Source organism: Equus przewalskii, chromosome 16, assembly GCF_037783145.1.
Source record: "Equus przewalskii isolate Varuska chromosome 16, EquPr2, whole genome shotgun sequence".
In the NCBI taxonomy this organism is placed as follows: Eukaryota; Metazoa; Chordata; class Mammalia; order Perissodactyla; family Equidae; genus Equus; species Equus przewalskii.
The window spans coordinates 27,252,016-27,280,001 of record NC_091846.1 but is presented as its reverse complement, the minus strand read 5'-3'; the positions used below and the strand labels follow the sequence as shown (position 1 = coordinate 27,280,001).

The 27,986-nt window shown below is 36.3% G+C and overlaps 1 protein-coding gene across 4 annotated transcripts in view; it reads left to right on the top strand.

The window, feature by feature from the left end:
• Window positions 1-27,986, top strand: part of DNAJC15 (DnaJ heat shock protein family (Hsp40) member C15) — a 107,375-nt gene that overhangs the window by 42,445 nt on the left and 36,944 nt on the right. For all 4 annotated transcript variants that reach the window (XR_011527879.1, XR_011527878.1, XR_011527877.1 and 1 more), the window contains exon 5: window positions 4,702-4,772. Coding sequence is in view for 1 of the 4 variants with exons in the window: in XM_008534523.2 (XP_008532745.1) it covers window positions 4,702-4,772 (71 nt within the window). In the remaining 3 variants the exon portion in view is untranslated. The remainder of the gene's footprint in view (window positions 1-4,701; window positions 4,773-27,986) is intronic.

The following is a 27,986-nucleotide window of genomic DNA, read 5'->3' as shown; positions in this document are numbered from 1 at the left end:
GACGTGCCAAGTGGTGCCATGTCCGCACCCGGGATCCGAACCAGCGAATCCCGAGTCTCTGAGAAGTGGAACGTGTGCACTTAACCGCTACACCACCAGGCCGGCCCCTCCTTCTTTTTTATACCTGAATAATATAATATTATATATATATGTATATGTGTATACACACACACACACACACACACACAGACACATACTGCATTTTCTTTATCCATTCGTCTGTTGATGGACACTTAGGTTGTTTCCATGTCTTAGCTGTTGTAAAGAATGCTGCAGTGATTATGGGGTGCAGACATCTCTTTGAGACAGTAATTTCGTTTCCTTCAGATAAATACCCAGAAGTGGAATTGCTGGATCATATGGTAGTATTTTTAAATTTTTGAGGACCTTTCATAATGTTTTCCATAGTGGCTGCACCAATTTACATTCCAACCACAGTGCACCAGGGTTCTCTTTTCTCCACATCCTCACCAACACTTCTAATCTCGTGTTTTTGAGGATAGCCATTCTAACAGGTGTAAGGTAATATCTCATTGTGGTTTTGATTTGCATTTTTCTGATGATTAGTGATGTTGAGCACCTTTTCATGTGCCTATTGGCCATCTGTATGTCTTCTTTGGAAAAATGTCTATTCCGATCCTCTTCCCATTTTTTAATCTGTTTTTTGCTATCAAGTTGTATGAATTCTTTGTATATTTTGGATATTAACCCATTATCAGATATATAATTTGCAAATATTTTATCCCATTCTGTAGGTTGCCTTTTCATTTTGTTGATGGTTTTCTTGGCTGTACAAAAGTTTTTTAGTTTGATGCAATCCTACTTGTTTATTTTTGCTTTTGTTGCCTTTGTTTTTGGTGTCAAATCCAAAAAATCATCACTAAGACTGATGTTGGGGAGCTTACTGCCTATGTTTTCTTCTAGCAGTTTTATGGTTTCAGGTCTTACATTCAAGTCTTTAATCCACTTTGAGTTGCTTTTGTGTATGGCGTAAGATAGGGGTCCAGTTTCTTTCCTTTGCATGTGGCTGTCCAGATTTCCCAATACCATTTATTGAAGAGACTATCCTTTCCCCATTGTATATTCTTGGCTCCTTTGTCATAAATTAAGTGAACATATATGTGTGAGTTTATTTCTGGGCTCTCTATTCTATTCTGTTGATCTCTGCGTCTGTTTTTATTCCAATACCATACTGTTTTGATTACTTTAGCTTTGTAATATAATTTGAAATCAGGAAGCGTGATGCCTCCAGCCCTGTTCTTCCTGAAGATAACTTTGGCTATTTGGAATCGTTTGTGGTCCCATACAAATTTTAGGATTGTTCTATTTTTGTAAACAATTCCGTTGACATTTTGATAGGGATTGCATTGAATCTGTAAATTCCTTTAGGTAGTATGGTCATTTTAACGAAATTTCTTCTGATCCATGAGCGTAGAATATCTTTCCATTTATTTGTGTCTTCTTCACTTTCTTTCATCAGTGTCATAGTTTTCAGTCTACAGGTCTTGCACCTCCTTGGTTAAATTTATTCCTAGGTATTCTGTTCTTTTTGATACAATTATAAATGGGATTGTTTTCTTAATTTCTCTTTCTGCTAGTTTGTTATTAATGTATAGAAATGCAACAGATTTTTGTATATTGATTTTGTATCCTCCAACTTTACTGAACTTGTTTATTAGTTCTAATGGGTTGTTTTTGTGGAGTCTGTAGGATTTTGTATATATAATATCATTTCATCTACAAATAGTAGCAGTTTTATTTCCTCCTTTCTGATTTGGATGCCTTTTCTTTCTTTTTCTTGCCTAATTACTCTGGCTAGGACTTCCAGTACTGTGTTGAATAAAGGTGGTGAGAGTGAGCATCTTTGTCTTGTTCCTGATCTTAGAGGAAAACTTTTAGTTTTTCACCGTTGAGTGTGGTGTTAGCTAGGGGCTTGTCATATGTGGCCTTTATTATGTTGAGGTACGTTTCTCCTGTACCCACTTTGTTGAAAGTTTTTATCATGAATGCATGTTGAATTTTGTCACATGCTTTTTCTGCATCTATTGAGATGATTGTGTGATTATTATCCTTGTTTTTGTTAATGTGGTGTATCACATTGACTGATTTGCAGATATTGAACCATCCTTCTATCCCTGGAATAAATCTCACTTGAGCACTGTGTATGATCCTTTTAATGTATTGTTGAATTCATTTTGCTAAAATTTTGCCAAGGATTCTTGCATCTATGTTCATCAGGGATATTGACCTATAATTTTCTTTGCTTGTAGTGTCCTTGTCTGGTTTTGGTATCACGGTAATGCTGGCCATATAAGATGAGATTGGAAGTGTTCCCTCATCTTCTGTTTTTTGGAAGAGTTTGAGGAAGATTGATGTTAATTCTTCTTTAGATGTTGGTAGAATTCAGTGAAGTCATCTAGTCCTGGACTTTTGTTGGAAGGTTTTTGATTACTGATTCTTTCTCATTATTAGTAATTGGTCTTTGGTCTGTTCAGATTTTCTGTTTTTTCATGGTTCAGTCTTGGTAGGTTGAATGCTTCTAGGAATTTATCCATTCTTCTAGGTTGTTTCATTTGTTGGTGTATAATTGTTCATAGTAGTCTCTTACGATCCTTTGTAATACAACAGTTGTAGTATCTCCTCTGTCATTTCTGATTTTATTTATTTGAGTCCTCTCTTTTTTTCTTGGTGAGTCTAGCTAATGTATATTTTGCTCATCTTTTTAAAAAACAAGTTCTTAGTTTTGTTGGTCTTTTTCATTGTCTTTTTAGTCTCTATTTCATTCATTTCCACTTTGATCTTTGTTATTTTCTTCCTTCAACTAACTTTGGCTTAGTTTGTTCTTTTTATAGTTTGCTGAGGTGTAAAGTTAGGTTTGTTTGAGCTCTTTCTGGTTTGTTTTTTATTTTAAGATTTTATTTTTCTTTTTTCTCCCCAAAGACCCCTGGTACATACTTGTGTATTCTTTTAGTTGTGGGTCCTTCTAGTTGTGGCGTGTGGGATGCTGCCTCAGCATGGCTTAATGAGCAGTGTCATATCTGCACCCAGAATCCAAACTGGCGAAACCCTGGGCCACCAAAGTGGAGCGCGTGAACTTAACCACTTGGCCACGGGGCCGGCCCCCTCTTTTTTCTAAATGTAGGATTTTATCACTATAAACTTTTCTCTTAGAACTGCTTTTGCTGCATCCCATAAGTTTTGATATGTTCTATTTCCATTTTCATTTGTGTCAGGATGTTTTTTGATTTTTCTGTTGAGTTCTTCTTTGACTCAAAGACTTATTTATTTTATTCATGGAAGAATATTTCATATTTTTATTCAGCAAATGATCGTGATGATGACTGGTGATCTGTTAGTTAACCCCAGGAGATTAGAAGTGGCATGTAACTAACAAGGAATAGCTAGAGTCTGGAGGTCTGGCAGAATCAAGGATTAACAACTGACATCAAGTGACATCAAGGAAGGCAGTGTTCAGAACATACAGAACTTCAATGGATAGCATTCTATGAGTGGTTAGGAGAAGAGCAAGTGAATCTCTGCAGACCTTGAAAGTTTCTTTGCACTTAATTGATACTCTTAATAATGCTTTTGAGTCATTCGAGAAGTGTTAAATTAGGTTACTTATACTCCATTTTTAAAAAGTGGAAAATATGTCATACATATTCATAAGTATCCTTTATATTCATAATAATAATTGCTATTCTTTGAACACTAACTGCCTGCTAGGTCATGCTAATCCTTTTACTTACGTTATCTACAACAACTACCCTGTACTTTGCCAGCTACTATTATCCCCATTTGAAGCCTAGAGAAGTTAAGTAGGTTGGATAAGATAATATAGCTATGAAGTAAGTAGGGACACTAGGATTTTGTTGTTGTTACTGTTAGTCTTTTTTCCTTGCCTGGAAAATGTATTAATGAGAAACATTTCCAATACTGGATAAATTAGGTTTTACCAAAATAATTTTAGGTTTATTCAACTTTCTCCTTTAATTTTTCTTTAGAGAATAGGCTCTAACAGCCAAGCTTTGCCTGTAGATTTCTCACAGAGATAAATAATTATGAGAAATGAAGGGTTTTGAGCTGCTCTGTTAAAAGATGATAATAATAAAAGCTAATCATTGTGGAGTATTTCCTACACACCAGGCATTGTTCTAACACTGTTAGCATTAACTAATTTAATCCTTATAATTGCTCTATGAGGAATATATCTTTGCTAGCCCTGTTTTACAATGAGGGAACTGAAGCACAGAGACGTTAAAAAATTTGACCAAGGTTGCCCAATCCGAAATGGCAATGCCAGGATTAAAATCTGGCAGTCCAGTAGCTCTGGAGTTCACATACCTATCTGTTATACTACATATACTCCCTTCCCCGAAAGTGACTTGAAGCATAAGTTTTCACACTTATGGTATAGTCTACAAACTATGATTCCCCTACCGTATATATTGTATTTAATTTTTAAATTGATCGTGAATAAGGACTGGCATTAAAAAGAACTGAAGAAAATATATGTAGCATTGGAATCAATTATTTATTTTGATGGTTAGTGAAATTAAGTGACAAGATGTAATTTCATATTTATCCACAAGATGGTGAAATTCTCATTAGTTTTTAATTTCTTGAAACCCGTGTAAACCATTAATTTATAATCTGCATTTGACACTATTTATTATAAGCACTTCTAATTTCTTTTTACAGCCCGTCTGCTGGTAAGGCCAAGATTAGGACAGCTCACAGGAGAATCATGATTTTGAATCACCCAGATAAAGGTAGGTAAAATTCCTATTTTTCGTAACATTTGGGTCAGAATATGTTCTAAATTCCTTTCAGTTTACCTAAACTCATAAATGATATATAGTTGAAATGAAAGTTTATGTGCCACATGTATTGTGATTTTTCTTATAAATAAATGAGCCTTTGGATTGGATTTGATTGACCTATAGAAGTGGTGGATTTATATTATCAGGTTTCAAGAACTTAGATACTGATTTTTTATATGAGTACCTAACCCCTATTTGAGACTTGTAGCATTTTGATTGAGAAGGAGAAAACATGAGTTGTGGACTCTTTGTATAAACTGATTTGGGCACCGTGAATTGTATTTATTTAACCTTAAACATAAAAGCACAAGATTTAGAGGATATCCTCTAAATCTCTCAATGTAATATGTCATAGGTATTTCTGAATTTCTTAATTTTATTCTGGAAGGCTCTGAGCCTGAGCCATTTGTTTTTAACTGGCCAGGTTTTTAATGTAAATTTATCTTACAGAAAGACAATTATTATAACTTTAACTACACTACAGCTGCTTGAGAGAGAAAGCCCATATGTTCCTTACTGTTTCTGCTCTAAAATAACAGATGGTAGAAAGTTGCACTGTATTTCAGAAGTCAAGGGCCGGGGGTGAGGAGAACGAAGGGTTTCTTGGATTCTTATTTACAGACTTTCAGTTTTCTAATTAGTGTGAAAAAAATTAAAAACACATTTTGGATTTCTACCCATCCTGACACCAAAATAAGGCATTCTTTTTCAGCTTTCTCACTTAATTACTTACTATAAAAATTCTTTTCACTAAACATCATCTCCTTTCGTTTTTGCACTTGCTGTTCTTTAGCGTGAATAAACAAGAGAATAAACTTTGAAAAGAGGTTTTGCGTAAAATTTCTAAACAGCTTCAATAGTTGCTGAAAGATCCACTCAACTAATTTGCTTGCATTGTGGGCTTTCAGAGAAATTGACTCAGAAAGAAATGTGTTTAAGTGCCTCTTTGAAACCCTCTGTCTCCTGAACGTCCTCTGTCCCTTCCAGGTCAAGTGTGTGCCCTTCTCTGATTGATTGCAGTGGGATCAAACACTCAGGTCTTTCAGATGATTGACAAGTTGTTGATTGTACCTACTGGCAAGGAAGCAAGTTCTAAAATGCGTCTAAGAGAATATGTACTTTTAGATACCTTTATAAAAAAAAGAAAATATTTGTGTATGTTAAGAGCCAGTAGTATTTAAAGAATTACTTGATTTATTCTGAGATTGTACATTTATGAGAGGTGGGATTGTTGACTGCCTGTAGTTTGCTTACTAATATCCTCCTCTCTGGCCCTGTATAGGAAGCAGGGTGTGATGGAATGGACCTGCAAGCAGGAAACCAGCCTTTTTATCTGGCTTATGCCTTCTAGCTAGTAATGTGACCTTGAACACTCCCTTAATCTCTCCAAATGTCAATTTTGTCATCTATAAAATTTAAAGGGATTTATTTCTGAAGCCCTTTTTAGTTTTCTGATATAATATTTTTATATGCCTATTCAATTAATGAAGAAGCTGTACCCTATATTTCTATTCAGATCACATTTTTAACTTAAGAAAGATGCTTTTAATCTTTTTGGAGTATTGTACCCTCTAAGAATGTGTTGACATTTTGTCCATATAATTGCTCATTGACCCAAGATTTTAAAACATTTGGAGTTTCAGAGAGTTCGAAGACTTTGTAAAACCCATCTGTATACTCATAGTTAAGAACTCCTGCTCTAGTAAAAGTATGGTGAGTTAAGAAATATTGGAACTACTGGAGGGGAAAAATTCATGTATGATGGAGTTGGGAGATGATAGCTCATAAATCTAGAAATTTTTTCTTGAAAAGGAAGGTTGTTTTGTTTTATTTTTAATGGAAAGAAGATAGCAGATTTTGAACAAAAATGTCTGATTGTCCTTGGAGTGAGAAAGCTGGAAGTATTTGGGGAAGTAAAAGAATGGGAAACTCTTAATTTTGCTGCCTCTTTTTATAATTCTTCACCATAATTGCTTTGGTCAGGTCACCAGTGAGTGTTACAGGTGGTTGCAAAAACTTAAATCCTCCACCCATTGCTTCTGAAATTCATGAATGCCCTCCCCCAAGTGACTGTTCTGTTGGTTTTGCTCCCAGCTGGTAAAATAAAGTTAGAACTTCAAATGTGTGATCAACTATGGTTTGTTATACCTTTCATTATCAGCTTGAGCAAAGAAAGTGACACCAGAAAATTATGTGTGGGAAATAGCTGAAAATAGACTTTTTGTAACCAGTTTTAAATGAGCATTCAGATGTGTTTTGGTAAAAATAAATTTTGCTATTTCAATTTAGTGAGATAAAAGGTCGCTGCAATAAAAAAATCTTAGGTCTTTGATCTAGTGCTTTCAGACTAATATCTTTTAGATTATGCTTCTTTAAATTGCTGAAGAGAGAGATTTAGTTGTTAAAAAATGAAGTAGTTTGACATTAATGCCCAATGAATATAGAAAGGAGAACAGACTAGGTAAATTTGGAGCACCGTAGAACCTGGGATCTCTCACGGGCTGTCTAATCCAGTGCTGCTTAAAGTGTGCTTCACCTGTCCATGCCACACCACAGTTTGTGTGTGGCAAGGTAAAAACAGAAATCAAAAATAGGCATTTAGAAATCTTTATAGCGATGTGACAACTGAATCTTGGTCTACCACAGATTGGAAAATTTTTTTGAAAGTGCTTCTTCACCATAGTTTGAGAGACGCTGATCTAATCAATGCTGCCTCCTAAATCAAGACTGTTTCTGCTCCGTCCTGGGAAAAATGGCCTGTTAGCTCTCTTTAAAGATTTTTAGTGATGGAGAGCTTGCTGCTTTGCAAGGCAGCCCATTGGTAGGCAGCTCTAACTACTAGAACGTTCTTCCTTACATTTAGCTAAAATCTGCCTGCCTACGTTCTTCCTCACATTTAGCTGAAATCTGCCTGCCTACAGCAGAGAGATTCTCAATCTTTTCCCATTTATGCCCCTTTTCAATAAGCATATAATACTTTCACTCTTCTTTAATAGTATTTTTTAAAAAATCAAATATTGGGATTAAACACAAATTAATTATACTGTTGAATGGATTTTCCCTAATTACTCTCATTGTAGAAAAAGCTAAATTTGATGTGGAACCCTGATAATAGTTTATTACAATATATTGCATTCAAAAGATGCATTGTAAACATTTAGAAAAAGATATGATCGCCAAGTCAACATGGATTCACTGAGAAAAAGTGATGCCGAATTAGCTGTTTCCTTTTTTGATAGATGTACTAGGCTATTATTTGTTTCAGAGGGCTCATTTTTCCTTTTCCTTCATGTAAACATTTTAATTAGATTTCAGGCTTTATATTTGAGTTAATTATTTTTTTGGTAAAGAGGTAATTTTGTTTTATCACACGTTGATTTTCCTTGATAAATGGTGAGACCTTTACAAGTAAAGAACATGGCTTATTCATCTTTATACCTGTATGGCTGACATTTAATAAGCTCTTTAAGTTTTTTTTCATGAGTAAATGAATAAGCAAATGGATAAAAAGAAGGCATACAAATAAAATTTACAGGTAAAATAGAATTTGGAGTGACAACTAATACATAATGATCATATCAAAATTTTAAAAGACTCATTAGACTGATATGAAATAACCTGACACTGTTCTTTCATTCATTCAGAAATTATTTATTCAGCTTCTACAGTGTGCCGGACATTGTGCTAAATCTTGGGACTTTAGTAAAACAAGACAACTAGATCCTTGTCCTCATGGAGCATACGTTGTAATGGAGGGACAGGAAAAAACCCAAGTAAACCTATTTCAGGTTGTAGTAAGTGCAGTAAAGGGGGCAATGGACTGAGATATAGAATATGTGAAAGAGGCAACTTTACATAGGGTGATTGGGAAGGCCTCTCTGAGGAGACCTAAAGGATGGAAAGAAGCTAGCTGTGTGAAGAGTGTTTGGAAAGTAGAGGAACTAGCATCTGCAAAGGTTCTAAGGGAGGGAAGGATTTCTGCTTGAGGACTTGAAAGGAACTAGTGGTATCCATCTGTAATAGGCAAGGGGAGAGGTAGCATGAGATGAGGTGGTGTCCAGATTTTGAAAATTGTAGGTATGCTTTATGATAATAAAACACTGTAGGTTCTGTATATTTGTACTTTATTCTAAATACAGTGGGAAGTTACTGTCAGCTTTTACTTTTTACAAAATCACTTTTCTCTTCAATCTCTATTTTTATTTTTACGTATACTTTGTATTGAAGTGTAATATACAGGCAGAAAAGTGTACAAACTATAAGAACATATCCAAGTAAATTTTTACAAACACACCCGTATAACCAGCCCCCAGATCAAGAACTAGGACGTCACCACACTCCTGAAACCCCCTGGTGACCCCTCCAGTCTACCTCACTCTTGAAAGGAACCACTATCTTGATTTATAATATTATAGGTTAGTTTTACCTCTTTTGAATGTGTGTGGTCATTTGCATCTGACTGCTTTTGGTCAATATTATCCTTTTGAGATTTATCCATATTGTAATGTGGAATGATAGTTTGTTCATTCTCATTAATATATGGCAGTCTTAGAAAAATTTGCTTTGTGGACCACCAGGGGTTCCTGAGATTCTTTCAGGAACTCTGTGAGGTGAAGACTGTTTTCCTTTTACTGTGTTGACGTTTGCACTGACAGCGTAAAAGCATTGTTGGATAAAACTGCAGGTACATTTACACTAGTAAAGACAGTCGCACCACCATGTCCATATAACCATATGGGAAAAATGAATCTTGACCCTAATCTCACACAATATGGAAAATTAATTCTTAATGGATTTTAACTTAAATGTGAAAGGTAAAACAGTAAAGCTTCTATATATTAAAAAAAAAAAAACATCGAATAGGCAAAGACTTCCTACATAGGGCATAAAAAGTGCTTACTATTTATTTAAAGAAAAAAAAAGGGCCGCTGTGTACAAGAAAAATTAGCCTGTTATTTTGCTTTTTTTGGAAAGTTGATAGATTTTGCTATCAAGGTTACTCTACCTTCTTAAAAGGAATTGGGCAGTGTTCTTTATTTTCTGAATGAATTTGTGTAAGATGTATTTCTTTTTTTAATTTTTGTAAGAATTCACTAATTAAGACATCTTGGCTCAGAGACTTCTTTGTGAGAAGGTTTAAAATTACAGATTCAATTTGTTTAAAAGGTAGACATCTCTTCAGGTTTTCTGTTTCTCCCTTTTTTAGTTTTAGTTTTTTCCTAGAATTTTGTCCAAAAATTTCAGATTAATTGGCATAAACTTATTTATAATGTCCTCATTACCTTTTTGATGTTTGTAGTAGCTGTAATGTTCACTGCTTTTTCATTCCCAGTGTTGGTAATTTACTAATTTATATCATCCTTGTTTTTTTTTTGGCAAGTCTTGCTAGAGGTCAGTGTATTTTTATTAGTCTTTTCAAAGAATCATCATCTTATTTTGTTATTCTCCATTTGTAAATTAATTTTCTATGTTATTGTTATTCTTATTTCTTCTACTATCTTTGGGTTTAATTTGCTGTTTTTTCCCTAATTTTTTAAAATGCATATTCATATCATTGGTTTCAACTATCAAGTTCAAAATAATATAATTTCTGTTGTCATATTTTTCTTTCACTCATTTGTTATTTGACACGTATTGCCTAATTTCCTAGAAATTTGAGGATTTTCTGATTATCTCTATATTACTGATTTCTAGCTTAATTCCATTTGACAAGAGAGCATACTGTGATTTCAGTTCCTTAAAATTTGTTGTATCTTAACTTATGATCCAGTATATGGTCAATTTTGGTAAATAATCTGTGAACAGAATGTGTATTCTACAATTATTGGATGTAATTTTTAAGATACGTAAGGTAAAGTTTGTTTTGTTGATCAGATCTTGAATATTCTTACTGATTTCTTGTTTACCTGGATTTGTCTGTTTCTCCGTTTGCTTCTGGTTTTTTTTTTTTTTTTTGCTTATTGTGATGGGATAATTTGAGGCAAATAATTTGGAATTATTGTGTTTTCCTTGTGGATTGACTCCTTATTTTTAAATACTCCTCTTTATGTCTAGTAATGCTTCTTGCCATAAAGTCTTCTTTATCTGAAATTATTTATAGCTACACCAGTTTTCTTTTGGTTAGCGTTTACATGGTATATCTTTGCTCGTCTTTTCCTTTCCACCTTTCTGTATCTTTATTTTTGAAGTTTGAAGTTTGTCTCTTCTAAGCAGCATGTAGTTGGGTTTTATTTTTTAATGAGTCTGACAATTTTAGACTTTTAATACAAGTCTTTAGTTCTTTTACATTTAATGTACTTACTGATATTTGAATATATTTATACCGTGTTACTGTTTGTTTTCTATTCAACTCATCTGTTTTATTTCCTTTTTCTTCTTTTTTTTTTTTGAGGAAGATTAGCCCTGAGCAAACATCTGCTGCCAATCCTCCTCTTTTTGCTGAGGGAGACTGGCCCTGATCTAACATTCGTGCTCATCTTACTCTACTTTATATGTGGGATGCTTGCAACAGCATGGCTTGACAAGCGGTGCAAGGCTCCACACCCAGGATCTGAACTGGCAAACCCTGGGCCATTGAAGCAGGATGTACAAACTTAACTGCTACGCCACTGGGCTCCCCCATTTTCTTCTTTTTGACGTCTTTTGGCTCATTCAAAATTTTTAAAAAATTTTTCTACATTTTCCTTTAGTAACTTGATAGATACACTTTTTTAAAAAAAGAAAAACTATTTCTGTGGTGATAATCCAATGAATATAACATACCTCCTTGACATATTACAGTCTAAAATAAAATATTACTTTGGCCACTCCTCAGATAATACTGGAATGTTAGAATGATTTTAATATATTCTCTGTCTTTGATTTTCAGCAGTTCTACTATGATATGGCTTGGTATAGATTTCTTTGTATATATCTTGCTTGTGGTTTATAGAGCTTCTTGAATCTGTGGGGTAATGTCTTTCATTAGTTTTAGAAGATTCTGCTCCATGATTTGTAGTGTGTTTAAATATTGCCTCTTCTCTTCTTTCTCTGTCCTCTTCTGAAACTCCAGTTATGTTCATTTTCAAATCAACACTTCTCATATGTCTTCTGTACTCACTTCTATATTTCCATCCTTTTTGTGTAGATATTTTTTATTAATTTTTTCCAGTTCATTGTCATTGTACACTGTCAAATCTGTTCTTAAACCTATTGAGTTTTTAGTTTTATATTAAAATTTCCCAGTTAATTCTTTTAAAATGGGATCAATCTCTTTGAGATTCTCCATATTTTTATTTATCTTCTCCATCTTTATTTTCTTAAACATATTACTCATAGTTATTTCAATGTCCTTGTCCAATACTTCCAATATGTAGCTCACCTCTGTTTCTCTTTCTATGGTATTTTCCATCTTTTGGGTTTCATGCCTTCTTTAGGTATGGAAAGTAAATTTTTTTTTTTTAAAGATTGGCACCTGAGCTAACAACTGTTGCCAATCTTCTTCTTTTTTTACTTTTCCTGCTTTTTTTCCCCAAACTCCCCCAGTACTGAGTTGTATATTTTAGTTGTGGCTCCTTTTAGTTGTGGTGTGTGGGACACCGCCTCAGCATGGCCTAATGAGTAGTGCCGTGTCTGCGCCCAGAATCCAAACCTGCGAAACCCTAGGCTGCTGAAGCAGAACGCGCAAACTTAACCACTTAGCCACAAGGCCGGCCCCAGTAATTTTTCTTAATGCTGTATATTTTGTGTAAAGCAACAATTTTCAAACTTTTTGGTCTCAGACCCAAAAAGACTTTATATGGATTATATATGTCAATATTTGTAATACTAGAAATTAAAGCTGAGAAAGTTTTAAAAATATTTATCTTGTTATAAAATGTTAAACTTGTTGCATGTTAATATAAATAACAAAATTGTATTTTTCAAAACAAACTTTAAAAAAATGAATAGAGTGGAGAATGGAGAGAATAATGCTGTAGAACCTAAGACAGGAACATATTTAATTAGGGAAACCAATGATCAACTGTGCTGGATGTTGCCATGACAACCATTAAGATGAAGGCAGAGAGGAGGGTCCATAGTATTTTTGCAACACTGGACTTTGATAACCTTAAAAAACAGTTTTAATTGGTGATGGGTTGAGGAGGGAAAGGAAGACGAGGAAGTTGTGTTAGCTTATGTAGACAAATTTTATGAGAAGCTGTGTGAGGAAAAGGAGGAAAGAAGTGGAGTAGCAGCTGGAGGAGGGAGATGTGGCATTAAGAGGAGGAATGTTGGTTTTTTTCAGTTTTTAAATATACTTTTATGGAAGCTTGTTGAGCAGTTTTGAGCAAGTTTGTGTGTCAGTGGAAATGATCAACTAGAGAGATCAATGATTTATAAGAGATTAAAATTAAATTCAACAAGGATAAATGGAATGTTCTTTAAGGTCCCCAAAATCAATTGTGTAATAGGACAGAGACTTGGCAGTGTTTCACATGAAAAAGAGCCATGGGGTATATTTGATCTCAAAGCCTGTAAGATTCAACAGTGTAAAAGCCACTAAAAATAAGTCACTGCAGTCTTAAGTTGCATTAAATGACACAAAATCTGTGTTATAAGATTGAATGTTACCCCAGTCTTCTGTTCTTGTTGTTCATTCATTCAGCTAATATTTATTACCTAGCTGTACTGAGCTAGGCAGTTAGCCCTTGTCTAGAATTTTGTTCCCCTTTCTGGATGCTAGATTTTTAAGGGCACTGACGAAGTAAGTAGTATTCAGAGAAAAGCAAACAGGATTGATGAAGATCTGGAAGCAGTGTCATATGAGTGGTCATTCATTCATTCAACAAGTATTTATTGAGTACCTAATGGAAACCAGACACTGTACTAGATACTGAACAAGATAGTCAAAGACCTTATCTCATAGGCCTCATAGGCCTTATATTCCACTGCGAGAGACAGATAGTAGATAGATAATTTGGTAGATTACAAAGGGCCACAAATTCATCACAGCACTTCTCATCAAGAGATGTAGTCTATTTCCTCACCCTTTATAGTCAGGTGGACCTTGTCACTTGCTTTGCCCAATAGAATATACCAGAAGTGACATCGAGTGAATTCTGAACCTAGGCCTCAGGAAGCATTGCAGCCTAGAATCTGGAGACCACCATGTGAAGAAGACCAGGCTCACCTCCTGAAGGACGAAAGAACAAAGAGAGGGAGAGGCCTAGCCGTCCCAGCTGAGGTCCCCCTGAGGCCTTCCTGGACCATCTAGCCTTGGCTGACCTGACTCAACTCAGAAGAACCACCCAGCTAATCCATAGAATAATGAGAATAAAAAGCCATTGTTCTTTTCAGCAACTAAATTTTGGGGTAGTTTGTTATGCAGAAATGGCTAATGTAGAAAATGACCACATGATGATAAGCGATTTTAAGAAAAATAAGGCAGAGTAGGGGGATAGAGATTGGCAGCTGGAGAGGAGGCAGTTGCAGTATTACTTATCGTCATCTTAGAAATTCTCTGTAGGGAGATAATATTTGAGCAGAGACTTGAGGGCGTAAGTCATGCAGAAATCTGGAGAAAGAGTATTTCAGGCAGAAGGAACATCAAGTGCAAAGGTCTTGAAATGAGAACATATTATGTGTTTCTGGAATTGTAAGGAGTTTGGTAGAGCATAGTGAGCAAGGGGAAGAGCAGTAGGAAGTATGATTGGAGAGGATGCCCAGGGCCAGATGATGGAGTAACTTGCAAACTATGGTTTTTTAAGTGCAATGGGAATAATATTACCTTATGTGCAATATTGGAAAACTACTTTAGCAGCTGTGGAGGAATTAGGGAGTCAAGAGTAAAAGCAAGGAAGTTAGTAGGGAAAATTGTAACCCAAGAAAGAATGATATTGGTTTAGACTAGGGTTTTGTAATGTAGGGTCTAATTCAGGATATGTTTTGAAGGTATAGCCAATAAAGTTGATGGATTGAGAGTCAGAAAGAATGAGGAAGGATGACTCCTAGGTTTTTTGCCAAGGCAATCAAGAACAATAAAACTTGCTATAGTGAGAAACTAGAGGGGTCTGTGCAATGTCTCATTCTTAAAAGGTTGCCTGTATATGTGAACTCCCTCTTCTGTGCCTTTATGGGGGCAGAATTATGTTCACTGAGAAGAAACTATGAGCAGTGAAGATTGGACCTCTATGAGGAACACCGTTCTTACAGTTGGAGCTGTCTTAGTTCCTCACAAGTTATCAGTCAGCTAGTAATTACTGAGTCCCTCTTCTACGCATTGGAGCTACAGCAGTGGAAAAAGTGCTGTTCAGGCAGAGTAATGAAGGTAATTTGAGACTGAAAACTGCTGGAGAACAGTTTGTTAGGGATGTCGTAGGAGGTATTCGTTTATTGGGTAATAGGTGGAACCCTTTAAGACCCTCCCAACTCTAGGTTTCTCTGGTTCTCCAGTGATCTGATAGACTGAATCAGACTCAAAGTATTCTTCAGATCCTCCTGTCTCTGCATGAGTTTTTTAAACAGCTATGTTGAGATATAATTCATGTACCATGCAATTCATCCATTTAAAGTGTACAATTCAGTAGTTTTTGATATATTTACAGGTATGTGCAGCCATCACCAGTCAAGTTTAGAACATTTTCATCACCTCAAAAAGAAATCCTGTATTCTTTAGCTATAGCTTCACCCCTACCCCCACCCCATCTCCCAGTTCTCAGTTCTATTCCATTGACCTAATGTTTGTCATTGTGCGAGTACCACACTGTCTTTTCTCCTTTTCTCCTTTTTTTTTGAGGAAGATTAGCCCTGAGCTAACTGCCGCCAATCCTCCTCTTTTTGCTGAGGAAGGCTGGCCCTGAGCTAACATCCATGCCCATCTTCCTCTACTTTATATGTGAGACGCCTACCATAGCATGGCGTGCCAAGTCTACTGATCCATCAACATGGGATGTTTTTCCATTTATTTAGCTCTTTAATTTCTTTCAACTGTGTTTTATACTTCCAAGAGTGTAAGTTTTATACTTCTTAAGTTTATTCCTAAGTATTTTATTATTTTTGATACTGTTGTGAATAGAATTATTTTCTTAATTTCGCTTTTGGATTGTTAGTTGCAAATGTATAGGAATATCATTGATTTTTATATATTGGTCTTATGTCCCGCAACCTTGCTGAACTTGTTGACTAGTTCCAATAGTTTCTTATTGGGTTCACTAGGATTTTCTATATATAAAAGCATGTCATCTGTGAATAGAGGTAGTTTTACTTTTCCCTCTCCAATGTCGATGCCATTTATTTCTTCTTCTTACCTAATTGCCCTGACTAGAACCACCAGTACAATGTTGAAAAGAAGTTGTGACAATGGACATCTTTGTCTTCTTTCTGACCTTAAGGAAAAACATCCAATCTTTCCCCCAGTAAGGGTGATATTAGCTGTGGGTTCTTCATAGATGCTGTTTATCACATTAGGAAGTTCCCTTCTATTCCTAGTTTGTTGAGTGTTTTTATCATGAAAGGGTGTTGGGTTTTGTCAAATGCTCTTTCTGCATCTATTCAGGTCATTATGTGATTTTTGTTTTTATTCTGGTGATGTACTGGATTTTCTTAATTGATTTTTGGTAGTTAACCCAAAAATCCTCGAATATATCCCACTTGGTCATGGTGTGTAATTTTTTTTATATGTTGCTGACTTCAGTTTGCTAGTATTTTGTATTCATATTCATAAGAAATATTCATCTGTAGTTTTCTTGTGATGTCTTTGTACGGTTTGGGTATCAAGATAATGTATATGTATATTTTACAATGCCTTAAAAATGAGTTAAGAAGTGTTGCCTCCTCCTCTATAAACCATCTAGAGATGTTGGCTTTTCTTTGTGCATGGTTTTGTGATTTACTGATTCAGTGTCTTCACTTCTTATAGGTCTATTCAGATTGTCTATTTCTTCTTCTGTCAGTTTCAGTAATTTGTGTCTTTCAAGGAATTTATTTTATCTAAGTTAGCTAATTTGCTGAAATACAGTTGTTCATAATATTCCTTTATAATCCTTTTTATTTCTCTAAGGTTGATAATAGTGTCCTCTCTGATTTCTGATTCTAGTAATTTGAGTCTGTTCACTTTTTTTCTTTGTCAAACAAGCTAAAGGTTTGTTTTGCTGATCAACAAAGGTAAAGGCTTCTTTTTAAAGAACTAGCTTTTGGGTTAATTGATTTTCCCTGTTGTTGTCTATTCTCTTTTTCATTAATTTTTGTTTTAATTTTTACTGTTTCCTTCCTTCTATGTGCTTAGGTTTTGGTTGAGTCTTCTTTTTCTAGTGTCCTAAGGTTGAAACTTAGGTTATTGATTTGAGATCTTTCTTCTTTTTTAACAGAGACATTTACAGCTGTAATTACCCTCTAAACACTGCTTTAGCTGTGCCCCATAAGTCCAGTATGATGTCTATTCATTTTCATTTACCTCAAAGTAGTTTCTAATTTCCCTTTTTACTTCTTTTTTTGACTCATTGATTGTTCAAGAGTATGTTTAATTTCCACATATTTATTTTCCAAATTTATCCTTGTTATTGATTTCTAATTTCATTCCATTGTGGTTGGAAAACATAATGTATTATTTCTCTCTTTTTAATTTATTCAGGTTTATTTTACGGCCAAGTGTATAGTTTCTCCCAGAAAATGTTCCATGTGCACTTGAGAGGAGTGTATATTCTGTTGTTAGGTGGCGTGTCCTATAGATGTCTGTTAAGTGTAGTTGGTTTAAAGTATTGTTCAAGTCTTCTGTTTTCTTGTTGATCTTCTCCGTGGTTGTTCTATTCATTATTGAAAGTGGAGCATTAATTGTAATTGTTGAATTGTCTGTTTTTCTCTTCATTTCTGTTAGTTTTTGTTTCATGTATTTTGGTACTCTGTTGTTAGGTGCATATATGTTTACAATTGTTATATCTTCTTAATGGATTGATCTTTGTATCATTATTAAATGTCCCTTTTTTATCTCTAGTAACGTTTTTTGTTTTAAAGTCTCTTTTGTCTCATATAACTATAGCTATTCACTCTAGTTTTTCTGTGGTTGGTATTTTCATGATAAATGATTTTTAATCTTTTTGCTTTCAATCTCTTTGTGTCTTTGAATCTAAAGTGTGTCTCCTGTAGACAACATTTAGTTGAATCATGTTTTTTTAATCCAATCTGACAACCTTTTCATTGTTTGAATTATTTAACACATTTATATATAATGTTATTATTGATATAGTTGGATTTGTGTCTGCATTTACTTTTTGTTTTCTATGTCTTGCATCTTTTTTGCTCCTCTATTATTCCTCCTTTGCTGCTTTCATTTGCATTGAGTGAATATTTTCTAATGTAGTATTTTAATGTTATTAAATTTTTTCACTATTTTTGAGTGTTTTTTAAGTTACTGCACTAGCATTTACCAAATACATCTCAATTTATCAGATCAGCTTCAGATTTATACTAGGTTAATTCCAATAATATATAGAAACATTGCTCCTATATAGCTCTATTCTCATTTCCCTCTTTTTATGGTTTTATTGTTATAGATATTATATCCACAAATGTTGCAAACCCAACAGTATATTGGAGTTATTACTTTACTATTTGCTGTTATTTTCTGAGTCCACAATGGCTTTGCTCCCACCCATCTCCTTTGTGCTGTTTCTAGCAAATATATTATGAATATATTATATTTCTATATGTTATAGTCCCAACAATACATATTATACTATTACGTATTATTTTATATAATTGCCTTTTCAATCAGTTAAGAAATAAAAATATGCATTTGTATTGTTTTTTATGATTTCATTGTCCTTTACCAGTGCTCTTTGTGTGTGTGGTTACCATTTGAGGTCATTTGCTTTCAGCCTGAAGAGCTTCCTTTAGTGATTCGTCTAAAGTGGGTCTGCTAACAAATATTTTCAGTTTTTTAAATCTGGAATAGTGCTTGTTTTGCCTTCATTTCTGAATGACAGCTTTGCTGAGTATAGGATTCTTGGTCAACAGTTTTTTCTTTGAGCTTTCATTATGTCATCCCACTACCTCTGACCTCCATTGTTCTGCTAAGTCAGCTGTTAATCTTGTTGAGGGTTCCTTTGTAAGTGACTCATTGTTTTTCTGTTGCTACTATTAAAAGATAAACTGAGACATACTAAAATTTTTAAGAGTTTATTTGAGCAAAAATCTGTTCAAAGTAGGCAGCACCCAACCAGACGTGATTAGGAGCCCTCTACTGACAGGAGCTGAGGGAAGTACTTTTATAGAGAAGAGGCAGAAGAAAGCAAGGAAATTATTTGATTGGCTGTGACTTAAACATTTGCTTTATTTGAAAAACCTACTTGGCTGTTTGTCATTAGTTCTCTGTAGGCTTTGATTAGTTAACATTGAGGGATTTACAGGCTTAGGTTTTGGTTTGTTTACACAGGCTACTAAGGCATTTAAAGCCACCTCAGTTAATGGCCTCCTTTTTAAGTCAGTTTAACAATACTTTCCAAATTTTCTCCTTGTCTTTGACTTTTAGCGTTTTTACTATGATGTGTCTGTTTTTAGATCTCTTTTTATTTATCCTACTTGGAATTTATTGAGGTTCTTGGAAGTGTAGGTTATTGTTTTTCAATAAATTTGGGAAGTTTTTAGCTATTATTTCTTTAAAGATTTTTGCTTTTTCTTTTTTTCTCCTCTCCTTCTGGTACTCCCAGTACATGTATATATGTGGGCTTAATGATGTTCCACATTTCCCTGATGCTCTGTTCTTTTTTCTTCATTCTTTTTTCTCTCTGATCTTTGGCTTGCATAATTTCAATTGCTGTTATGTTCAAGTTCACTAATTCTTTCTTATGCCAGTGCAACTTTACTCTTGAGCCCCTCTGGTGATTTTTTAAAATTTCGATTCTGTGAATATGTAATGGCTGCTTTGGAATCTTTTTCCATTAATCCAACATCTGGTCACTCTGACAGTTTCTCTTGCTGCTTTGTTCATGATGTGTGTATGGGTCATATTGTCATACTTTCCTGTTTCTTTACATGCCTTGTAATACTTTGTTGGAAATTGAACATTTTAAATTATATATTATAGCTGCTCTGGGTACGGCCCCCACACACCCAAGGAGTTCTTGTGATTGTTTGTTTATTTGTTTAGTAACTGGCTGGATTATTTTAGTGAAGTCTATACCCACCCACCACCTACCCCCACAGTGTTCAGTCTGTTACACTGCTCCTCAAGGAGGCACAGTTTTGGGTATGCCCTCAGTCACCCTGGGATAACAGTGGTACTGGTAGGACTCTGTTACTCTTTCCTTCATTACACCCAACTGTTGAACTCCGCTAATTGCTGACCAGTTGCTCACTTGTTACCAACAATCCCTGCAACATAAATTTCTACAAACTGGTACCACTAAATTGTAATACCTTTGATAGACAGTTTCCGAGGTCAGTGTTTGATATATATTCCGACCCCAGGAGCTGTCGTATTCCCTAGTTCTTTCCTGTGAACTGACCTATAGTCTAAGCTGTATCTTCATTAGATTCATGAATCTCTTCCCAATTACCTTTCACCAGAACCTCCACTGTCCTTGTACTGTCCCTGAGAGCACCCTCCATATTCTGTTTCAAAGAAAGTCAGTTCCTTTGCAAAGAGATAAGGAACTGTCTGTTTTATGCCTGTTTCTTCTGCAGGCGAAATCTCTGCCCAGGCTCTGGAGCTGGGGGTGGGAACTATGGCAAACTTCTCTCTGAAGAAAACCCCCACTCTAGATGCTTAGCATGCAATAGAGGGGAATAAGCCTGAGGTCTTCTTGGCTTGCCTCTCCTAGTGTGGAGCCACCTTGCTTAGGGACTGGGAGAAGGGCTAGTGAGGTCCCAGTATTCTTTTTTTTTTTTTTTTTTTTGAGGAAGATTAGCCCTGAGCTAACGTCTGCTGCCAATCCTCCTCTTTTTGCTGAGGAAGACTGGCCCTGAGCTAACATCCGTGCCCATCTTCCTCTACTTTATATGTGGGACGCCTGCCACAGCAGGGCTTGACAAGCATTGCCACGTCCGCACCCAGGATCTGAGCCAGTGAATCCCAGGCCGCCAAAGTGGAACATGTGAACTTAACTGCTGTGCCACCAGGCCAGCCCCAAAGTCCCAGTATTCTAAGGGAGCCATGCCAAGATAGAGCTTCTGTTCCACTTGCCTGGGACTTAGCCTCAGCATCAGGCATCTCGGGGCAGGAAGAGAAATACAGAAGTCCTGTTCCTCCTGGAAAGAAAGCCCTCGGCCCAGGAGCTGGGGAGAGCGGAACCTTGTCTGTGTTCTTGGCTGCAGCAGTCCAGCATGGAGTCTTGCCTTGCTAAGCTGGGAAGGGAGAAGGAGGGAGCCGTTTTGGTTCACATACTATAGCTTCCTACCTTTCTTAACAAATTTTCTTAGATTTTCTTAAATAGATGTTGGTTTTTTATTTTTGCTTTTAAGATCATTGCTGGAGGCTTCACTTAGTTAGAGTTTTTTATATAGTTTTCACCAGTTTCACTGGGGAATAGGTCAGTGGAACTCCTCATGCCAGAAATCAATCTCTGATCTGCCTTCACGTGATTTTAGTGTTTTTCTTTTAAGAAAGGTGGGTGACCTTTAAGAACCCTTCAAATCAGCAGATGGCAGTACTTGTTAGTTCTGTCTTACAGTTTTAGGATGTAGACAATTCATAAGTTTTAATGAGAAGTAAGGAATATACAAAAATTGGTGATCAGAGCTGCCTAAGAAAGATCCAAGGATAAAATAGAAATTGTGTCTTCTTTTTTTGTTGTTTTATTTCTTTATTTTTATTGAGGTGGTGATAGTTTACAACATTGTGAAATTTCAGTTGTACATTATTATCTGTCAGTCACCATATAGGTGTGCCCCTTCACACTTTGTGCCCACCCTACATGCCCTGTCCCCCGGTAACCACTAAATAGTTCTCTTTGTCTGTGTGTTTGTTTATCTTCCACATATGAGTGAAATCATACAGTATTTATCTTTTTCTGTCTGGCTTATTTCGCTTAACAGTACCCTCAGTGTCCATCCATGTTGTTGCGAATGGGATGATTTTGTGATCTTTTTTTGGCTGAGTAGTATTCCATTGTATATATGTACCTCATCTTGTTTATCCAGTCATCTGTCAGTGGGCACTTGGGTTGCTTCCATATCTTGGCTGTTGTGAAAAATACTGCAATAAACATGGGGTGCATAAGTCTCTTTGAATTGTTGATTTCGAGTTCTTTGGATAGATACGCAGTAGTGGGATAGCTGGGTCATATGGTATTTCTATTTTTAGTTTTTTGAGAAATCTCCATACTGTTTGCCATAGTGGCTGCACCAGCTTGCATTCCCACCAGCAATGTATGAGGGTTCTGTTTTCTCCACATCTCCAACATTTGTTATCTTTTGTCTTTGTTATTATAGCCGTTCTTATGGGTGTAAGATGATATCTTAGTGTAGTTTTGATTTGCATTTCCCTGATGACTAGTGATGTAGAGCATCTTTTCATGTGCGTATTCGCCATCTGTATATTTTCTTTGGAGAAATGTCTGTTTGTATCCTCTGCCCATTTTTTTGATCGGGTTGTTTGACTTTTTGTTGTTCAGTTGTGTGAGTTCCTTATATATTATGGAGATTAACCCTTCATTGGATATATGATTTGCAAGTATGTTTTTCCTAGTTGGTGGGTTGTCTTTTCGTTTCGATCCTCGTTTCCCTTGACTTGTAGAAGCTCTTCAGTCTGATGAAGTCCCGTTTGTTTATTTTTTCTTTTGTTTCCCTTGTCTGAGAAGACATACTGTTCAAAAAGATCCTTTTAAGACCGATGTCAAAGAATATACTGCCCATATTTTCTTGTAGAAGTTTTATGGTTTCTGGTTTACCTTTAAGTCTTTGATCCATTTTGAGTTTATTTTTGTGAATGGCATAAGAGAATAGTCTACTTTCATTATTTTACATGTGGCTGTCCAGTTTTCCCAACACCATTTGTTGAAGAGACTTTCCTTTCTGCATTGTATGTTCTTAGCTCCTTTCTTGAAGATTAGCTATCTATAGATGTGTGATTTTATTTCTGGGCTTTCAGTTCTGTTCCATTGATCTGTGTGCCTGTTTTTGTGCCAGTACCATGCTGTTTTGATTATTATAGCTTTGTAGTATATTTTGAAGTCAGGGATTTTGATGCCTCCAGCTTTGTTCTTTTTTCTCAGGATCACTTTAGCAATTCAGGGTCTTTTGTTGCCTCACATGAATTTTAGAATTCTTTGTTCTATTTCCATGAAGAATGTTGTTAGGATGCTGATTGTCATTGCATTGAATCTGTACATTGCTTTAGGTAGTATGGCCATTTTAACTATGTTCATTCTTCCAATCCATGTGCATGGAATGTCCTTCCATTTCTTTATGTCGTCATCAATTTCTTTCAGTAAAGTTTTGTAGTTTTCATTGTATAGGTCTTTCACCTCCTTGGTTAAGTTTATTCCAAGATATTTTATTCTTTTTGTTGCAGTTGTGTGTAAGGTTGTGTTCTTAAGTTCTCTTTCTGTTAGTTTGTTATTAGAGTTAGAAATGCAACTGATTTTTGTAAGTTGATTTTGTATCCTGAAACTTTGCTGTAATTATTGATTATTTCTAATAGCTTTCTGATAGAGTTTTTAGGGTTTTCTACATATAAAATCATGTCATCTGCAACAATAATAGTTTCACTTCTTCATTGCCTATTTGGATTCCTTTCATTTCTTTTTCTTGCCTAATTGCTCTGGCCAAAACCTCCAGTACTATGTCAAATAAGACTTGTGTGAGTGGGCACCTTTGTCTTATTCCTGTTCTCAGAGGGATGGCTTTCAGCTTTTGCCCATTGAGTATGATGTTGGCTGTGGGTTTGTCATATATGGCCTTTATTATGTTGAAGTACTTTCCTTCTATACCCATTTTATTGAGAATATTTATCATAAGTGGATGTTGGATATTGTCAAATGCTTTCTCAGCATCTGTTGAGATTTTCATGTGGATTTTGTTCATCGTTTTGTTAATGTAGTGTATCACATTGATTGATTTGCTGATGTTGAACCATCCCTGTGTCTCTGGTATAAATCCCACTTGGTCATGATGTGTCATCTCTTTAATGTATTGCTGTATTTGGTTTGCCAATATTTTGTTGAGGATTTTTCATCTATATTCATCAGCAATATTGGCCTCTAATTTTCTTTCTTTGTGTTGGCCTTGTCTGGCTTTGGTATCAGGGTGATGTTGGCCTCATAGAATGTGTTAGGAAGTGTTCTGTCTTCCTCAACTTTCTGTAATAGTTTGAGAAGAATAGGTATTAAATCTGCTTTGAATGTTTGGTAGAATTCTCCAGAAAAGCCATCTGGTCCTCGACTTTTATTTTTGGGGAGGTTTTTGATTACTGTTTCAATCTCTTTACTTGTGATTGGTCTATTCAGATTCTCTATTTCCTCTTGATTCAGTTTTGGGAGGTTATAAGTGTCTTGAGAATATATCCATTTCTTCTGGATTGTCCAATTCTTTGGCATATGGTTTTTCATAGTATATAATCTTATAATCTTTTGTATTTCTGTGGTATCCATTGTAATTTCTCCTCTTTCATTTCTAATTTTATTTATTTGAGCCTTCTCTCTTTTTTTCTTCGTGAGCCTGGTTAAGGATTTGTCAATTTTGTTTATCTACTCAAAGAACCAGCTCTTTGTTACATTGATCCTGCGTGCTGCCTTTTTTGTTTCAACTTCATTTATTTCTGCTCGAATTTTTATTAATTCCCTCTTTCTACTGACTTTGGGCTTTGTTTGTTCTTCTTTTTCTGATTCTGTTAAGTGTAGTTTGAGATTGCTTATTTGAAATTTTTCTTATTTGTTAAGGTGAGCCTGTATGGTAATGAATTTCCCTCTCAGGACCAATTTTGCTGCATCCCAAATGAGTTGGCATGGTGTGTTTTCATTTTCATTTATCTCCAGATAATTTCTGATTTCTCCTTTAATTTCTTCAGTGATCCATTTGTTGTTCAGTATCACATTGTTTAATCTCCACCTCTTTGCCCCTTTCCCGTGTTTTTTCTCGTAATTGATATCTAGTTTCATAGCATTATGGTCAGAAAAGATGCTTGATATTGTTTCAATCTTCTTAAGTTTATTGAGTCTTGCCTTGTTTCCCAACATATGGTCTATCCTTGAGAATGTTCCATGTGCACTTGAGAAGAATGTCTAACCTGCTGTTTTTGGAGTGTTCTATATATATCTATGACGTCCATCTGGTCTAGGTTTTCATTTAATTCTGCTGTTCCCTTGTTGATTTTCTGTCTGGATGATCTATCCATTGGTGTAAGTGAAGTGTTGACGTCCCCTACTATTATTGTGTTGTTCTTAATATCTCCTTCTAGGCTTGTTAATAGTTGCTTTATGTACTTTGGTGTGCCTGTGTTGGGTGCATAATAGTTATTAGTTAATGTCTTCTTGGTGGATTGTCCTTTTTATCATTGTATACTGCCCGTCTTTGTTTCTCTTTACCTGTTTTGTCTTGAAGTCTACTTTGTCTGATATAAGTATAATGACACCTGCTTTCTGTTGTTCACCATTAGCTTGGAGTATTGTCTTCCATCCCTTCACTCTGTTTGTCTTTGGGGCTGAGATATGTTTCCTGGAGGCAGCATATTGTTGGCTCTTGTTTTTTAATCCATCCTGCCACTCTGTCTTTTGATTGGAGAATTCAATCCATTTACAGTTAGAGTGATTATTGATATATGAGGGCTGAATGTTGCCATTTTATCACTCATTTTCCAGTTCTCCTGCATTTCCTTTGTTTCTCATCCCATGTATTTTGGACTACCAATTCAGTTAGTTACTTTTCTATGCTGGTTTTCTTAGTTTTCTCCTTATTTGTCATTTGTGTCTCTGTTCTAATTATTTGTTTAGTGGTAACCATGTGGTTTGTGTAAAACATCTTGTAGATGAGATGGTCTGTTTTCTGATAGCATCTTATTTCCTTAGACTAAGCTGGTCCCATTCCTTTCCTCTTCCTCTTCTAAGTTGTTATTGTCACGTCTTATTTCATCTTGCGTTCTGAGTTTGTGGTTAAAATGACAAGATTATATCTATTTTTGGTGTTTTCCTTCCTTTTATCTTTAATGTTGTAGTTAAGCATTTGCTATCCTGTTCTGATGGAGAGCTGCAGTTTTCTGATTTTGTCTATCTACTTATCTCCTTGCTCAGGGTTTTGTAACCCCCCCCCCCCTTTTTTTTCAGGTATGAGAAGCTTCTTCAGGATTTCTTGCAGGGGGATTCTTGTTGTGGTGAACTCTCTTAACTTTTGTTTATCTGGAAAAATTGTTATTTCTCCATCATATTTGAAGGCTATTTTTGCTGGATAGAGTATTCTTGCCTGAAAATTTTTGTCTTTCAGAATTTTGAATATATCATTCCGCTCTCTCCTAGCCTGTGGGGTTTCTACTGAGAAATCCGCTGACAGCCTGATAGGGGTTCCTTTGTAGGTTGTTTTCTTCTGCCTTGCTGCCCTTAATATTTTTTCTTTGTCATTAACTTTTGTCACACTTACTACTATATGCCTGGGTGTTGGTCTTTTACATTGATAAGGTTTGGAGATCTATTGGCTTCTGTCACATGGGGTTTCTAGCTTTTTCCCCTGGTTTGGGAAGTTGTCAGCTGTCATTTCTTTGAACAAGCTTTCTGCTCCATTCTCCTACTCTTCTCCCTCTGGGACACCTATAATCCTAATCTTGCATTTCCTAATTGAGTTGGATATTTCTCAGAAAGTTTCTTCATTTCTTTTTAGTCTTAGTTCTCTTTCCTCCTCCATCTGAACCATTTCTATATTCCTATCCTCCAGACTGCTGATTCTACTATCCATAATATCAGCTCTACTGTTCAGGGAGTTGACATTTTTCTTTATCTCATCCATTGTGTTTTTCACCTCCAGCATTTCTGATTGGCTCTTCCCTATAGTTTCAAGCTGTTTTGTGAAGTAACTCCCGAACTCATTGAACTGTCTGTCTGCATTCTCTTTTAACTCATAGAGTTTTTAAATGATAGCTATTTTGAATTCTTTGTGATTTAGGTTATAGATTTCTGTGTCTGCAGGATTGATTTCTGGGTACTTGTGATTTTCCTTCTTTTCTGGAGATTTAATATATTTTTTCATACTGCTTTATGGCATGGATTTGTGCTTCCACATGGAGATAGAATTTGGTTGCAGCTTCCACTTGCTGCCGCTTTGGGGAGGGGGCAGGAGCTGTGTAATCTACACCCACCAGGATCCCTCTAGGCTGTGCCTTAATGAGCCTGGGCCACTCCTTGGGATTGCAGAGGCCCTGTGGAGTCTCCCACCAACTGTAGGAAGAATCATGTGGGGTCTCTGGGCTGCTGTGCCTGCTCCCGTAGACCTGCCCAGATGTGCTCCTCCCTTCAGGACCACAGTGGTGTTATGGGCTTTTGAGGCAGCTGGGAGCTTGTTTACCCAGACTTACAGCTCTGCCACTGTCTGGTGCTAAGTTGTACCAGCTGTTGTGCTTGGTGGATGGGCCTCCCTGCTGGATCTGAGCCAGCACTGCTCCCTGGGACCGTGGTGGGATTGTGAACTCTCCCACTGGTCAAGAGTGATCACACAGGGGCTCAGGGCTGCTGCCACCTTCTCCCAGAATCCTGCCAGTCGTATGGCCCCTTCAGGGCTGCTGTGATGCTATAGACATTTATGGTACCTGGGGGCACTTTTGCCTGGGCCTCAGATACACCGCCGTCTGATCCTAGGTTGCACCAGCCTTTGTGCTTGGTGGATGGGGCCTCCCCACTGGAACTGAGCCTGAGTCTCTCCCTGGGGCTATGGTGGAACTGTGGGTTTTTCTGCTGGACCAAGGAGCAGTCACGCTAGGGCTCAGGGTTGTTACTCCCTGCTCCCGCAGTCCTGCTTGGTTGCACTTACCCCTTCAGGGCTGCAGCAGAGCTATGGGCATTTAAGGCAGCTGGTGATTTGTTCACCTGGGCTCACAGTTGTGCCATGGTCTGCTCCTGGGTTACAGCAGCCTTTGTGTTTGGTGGGCACGGTCTCCCCACCGGGTCTGAGCCCAAGTCACTCCCTGGGGCTGTGGTGGGACTGTGGGCTTTCCCACTGCACCAAAGAGCAATCGTGGGGGGCCCAGGGCTGCTGTTGCCTGTTTCCACAGTCATGCCAAGGTGCACGCCC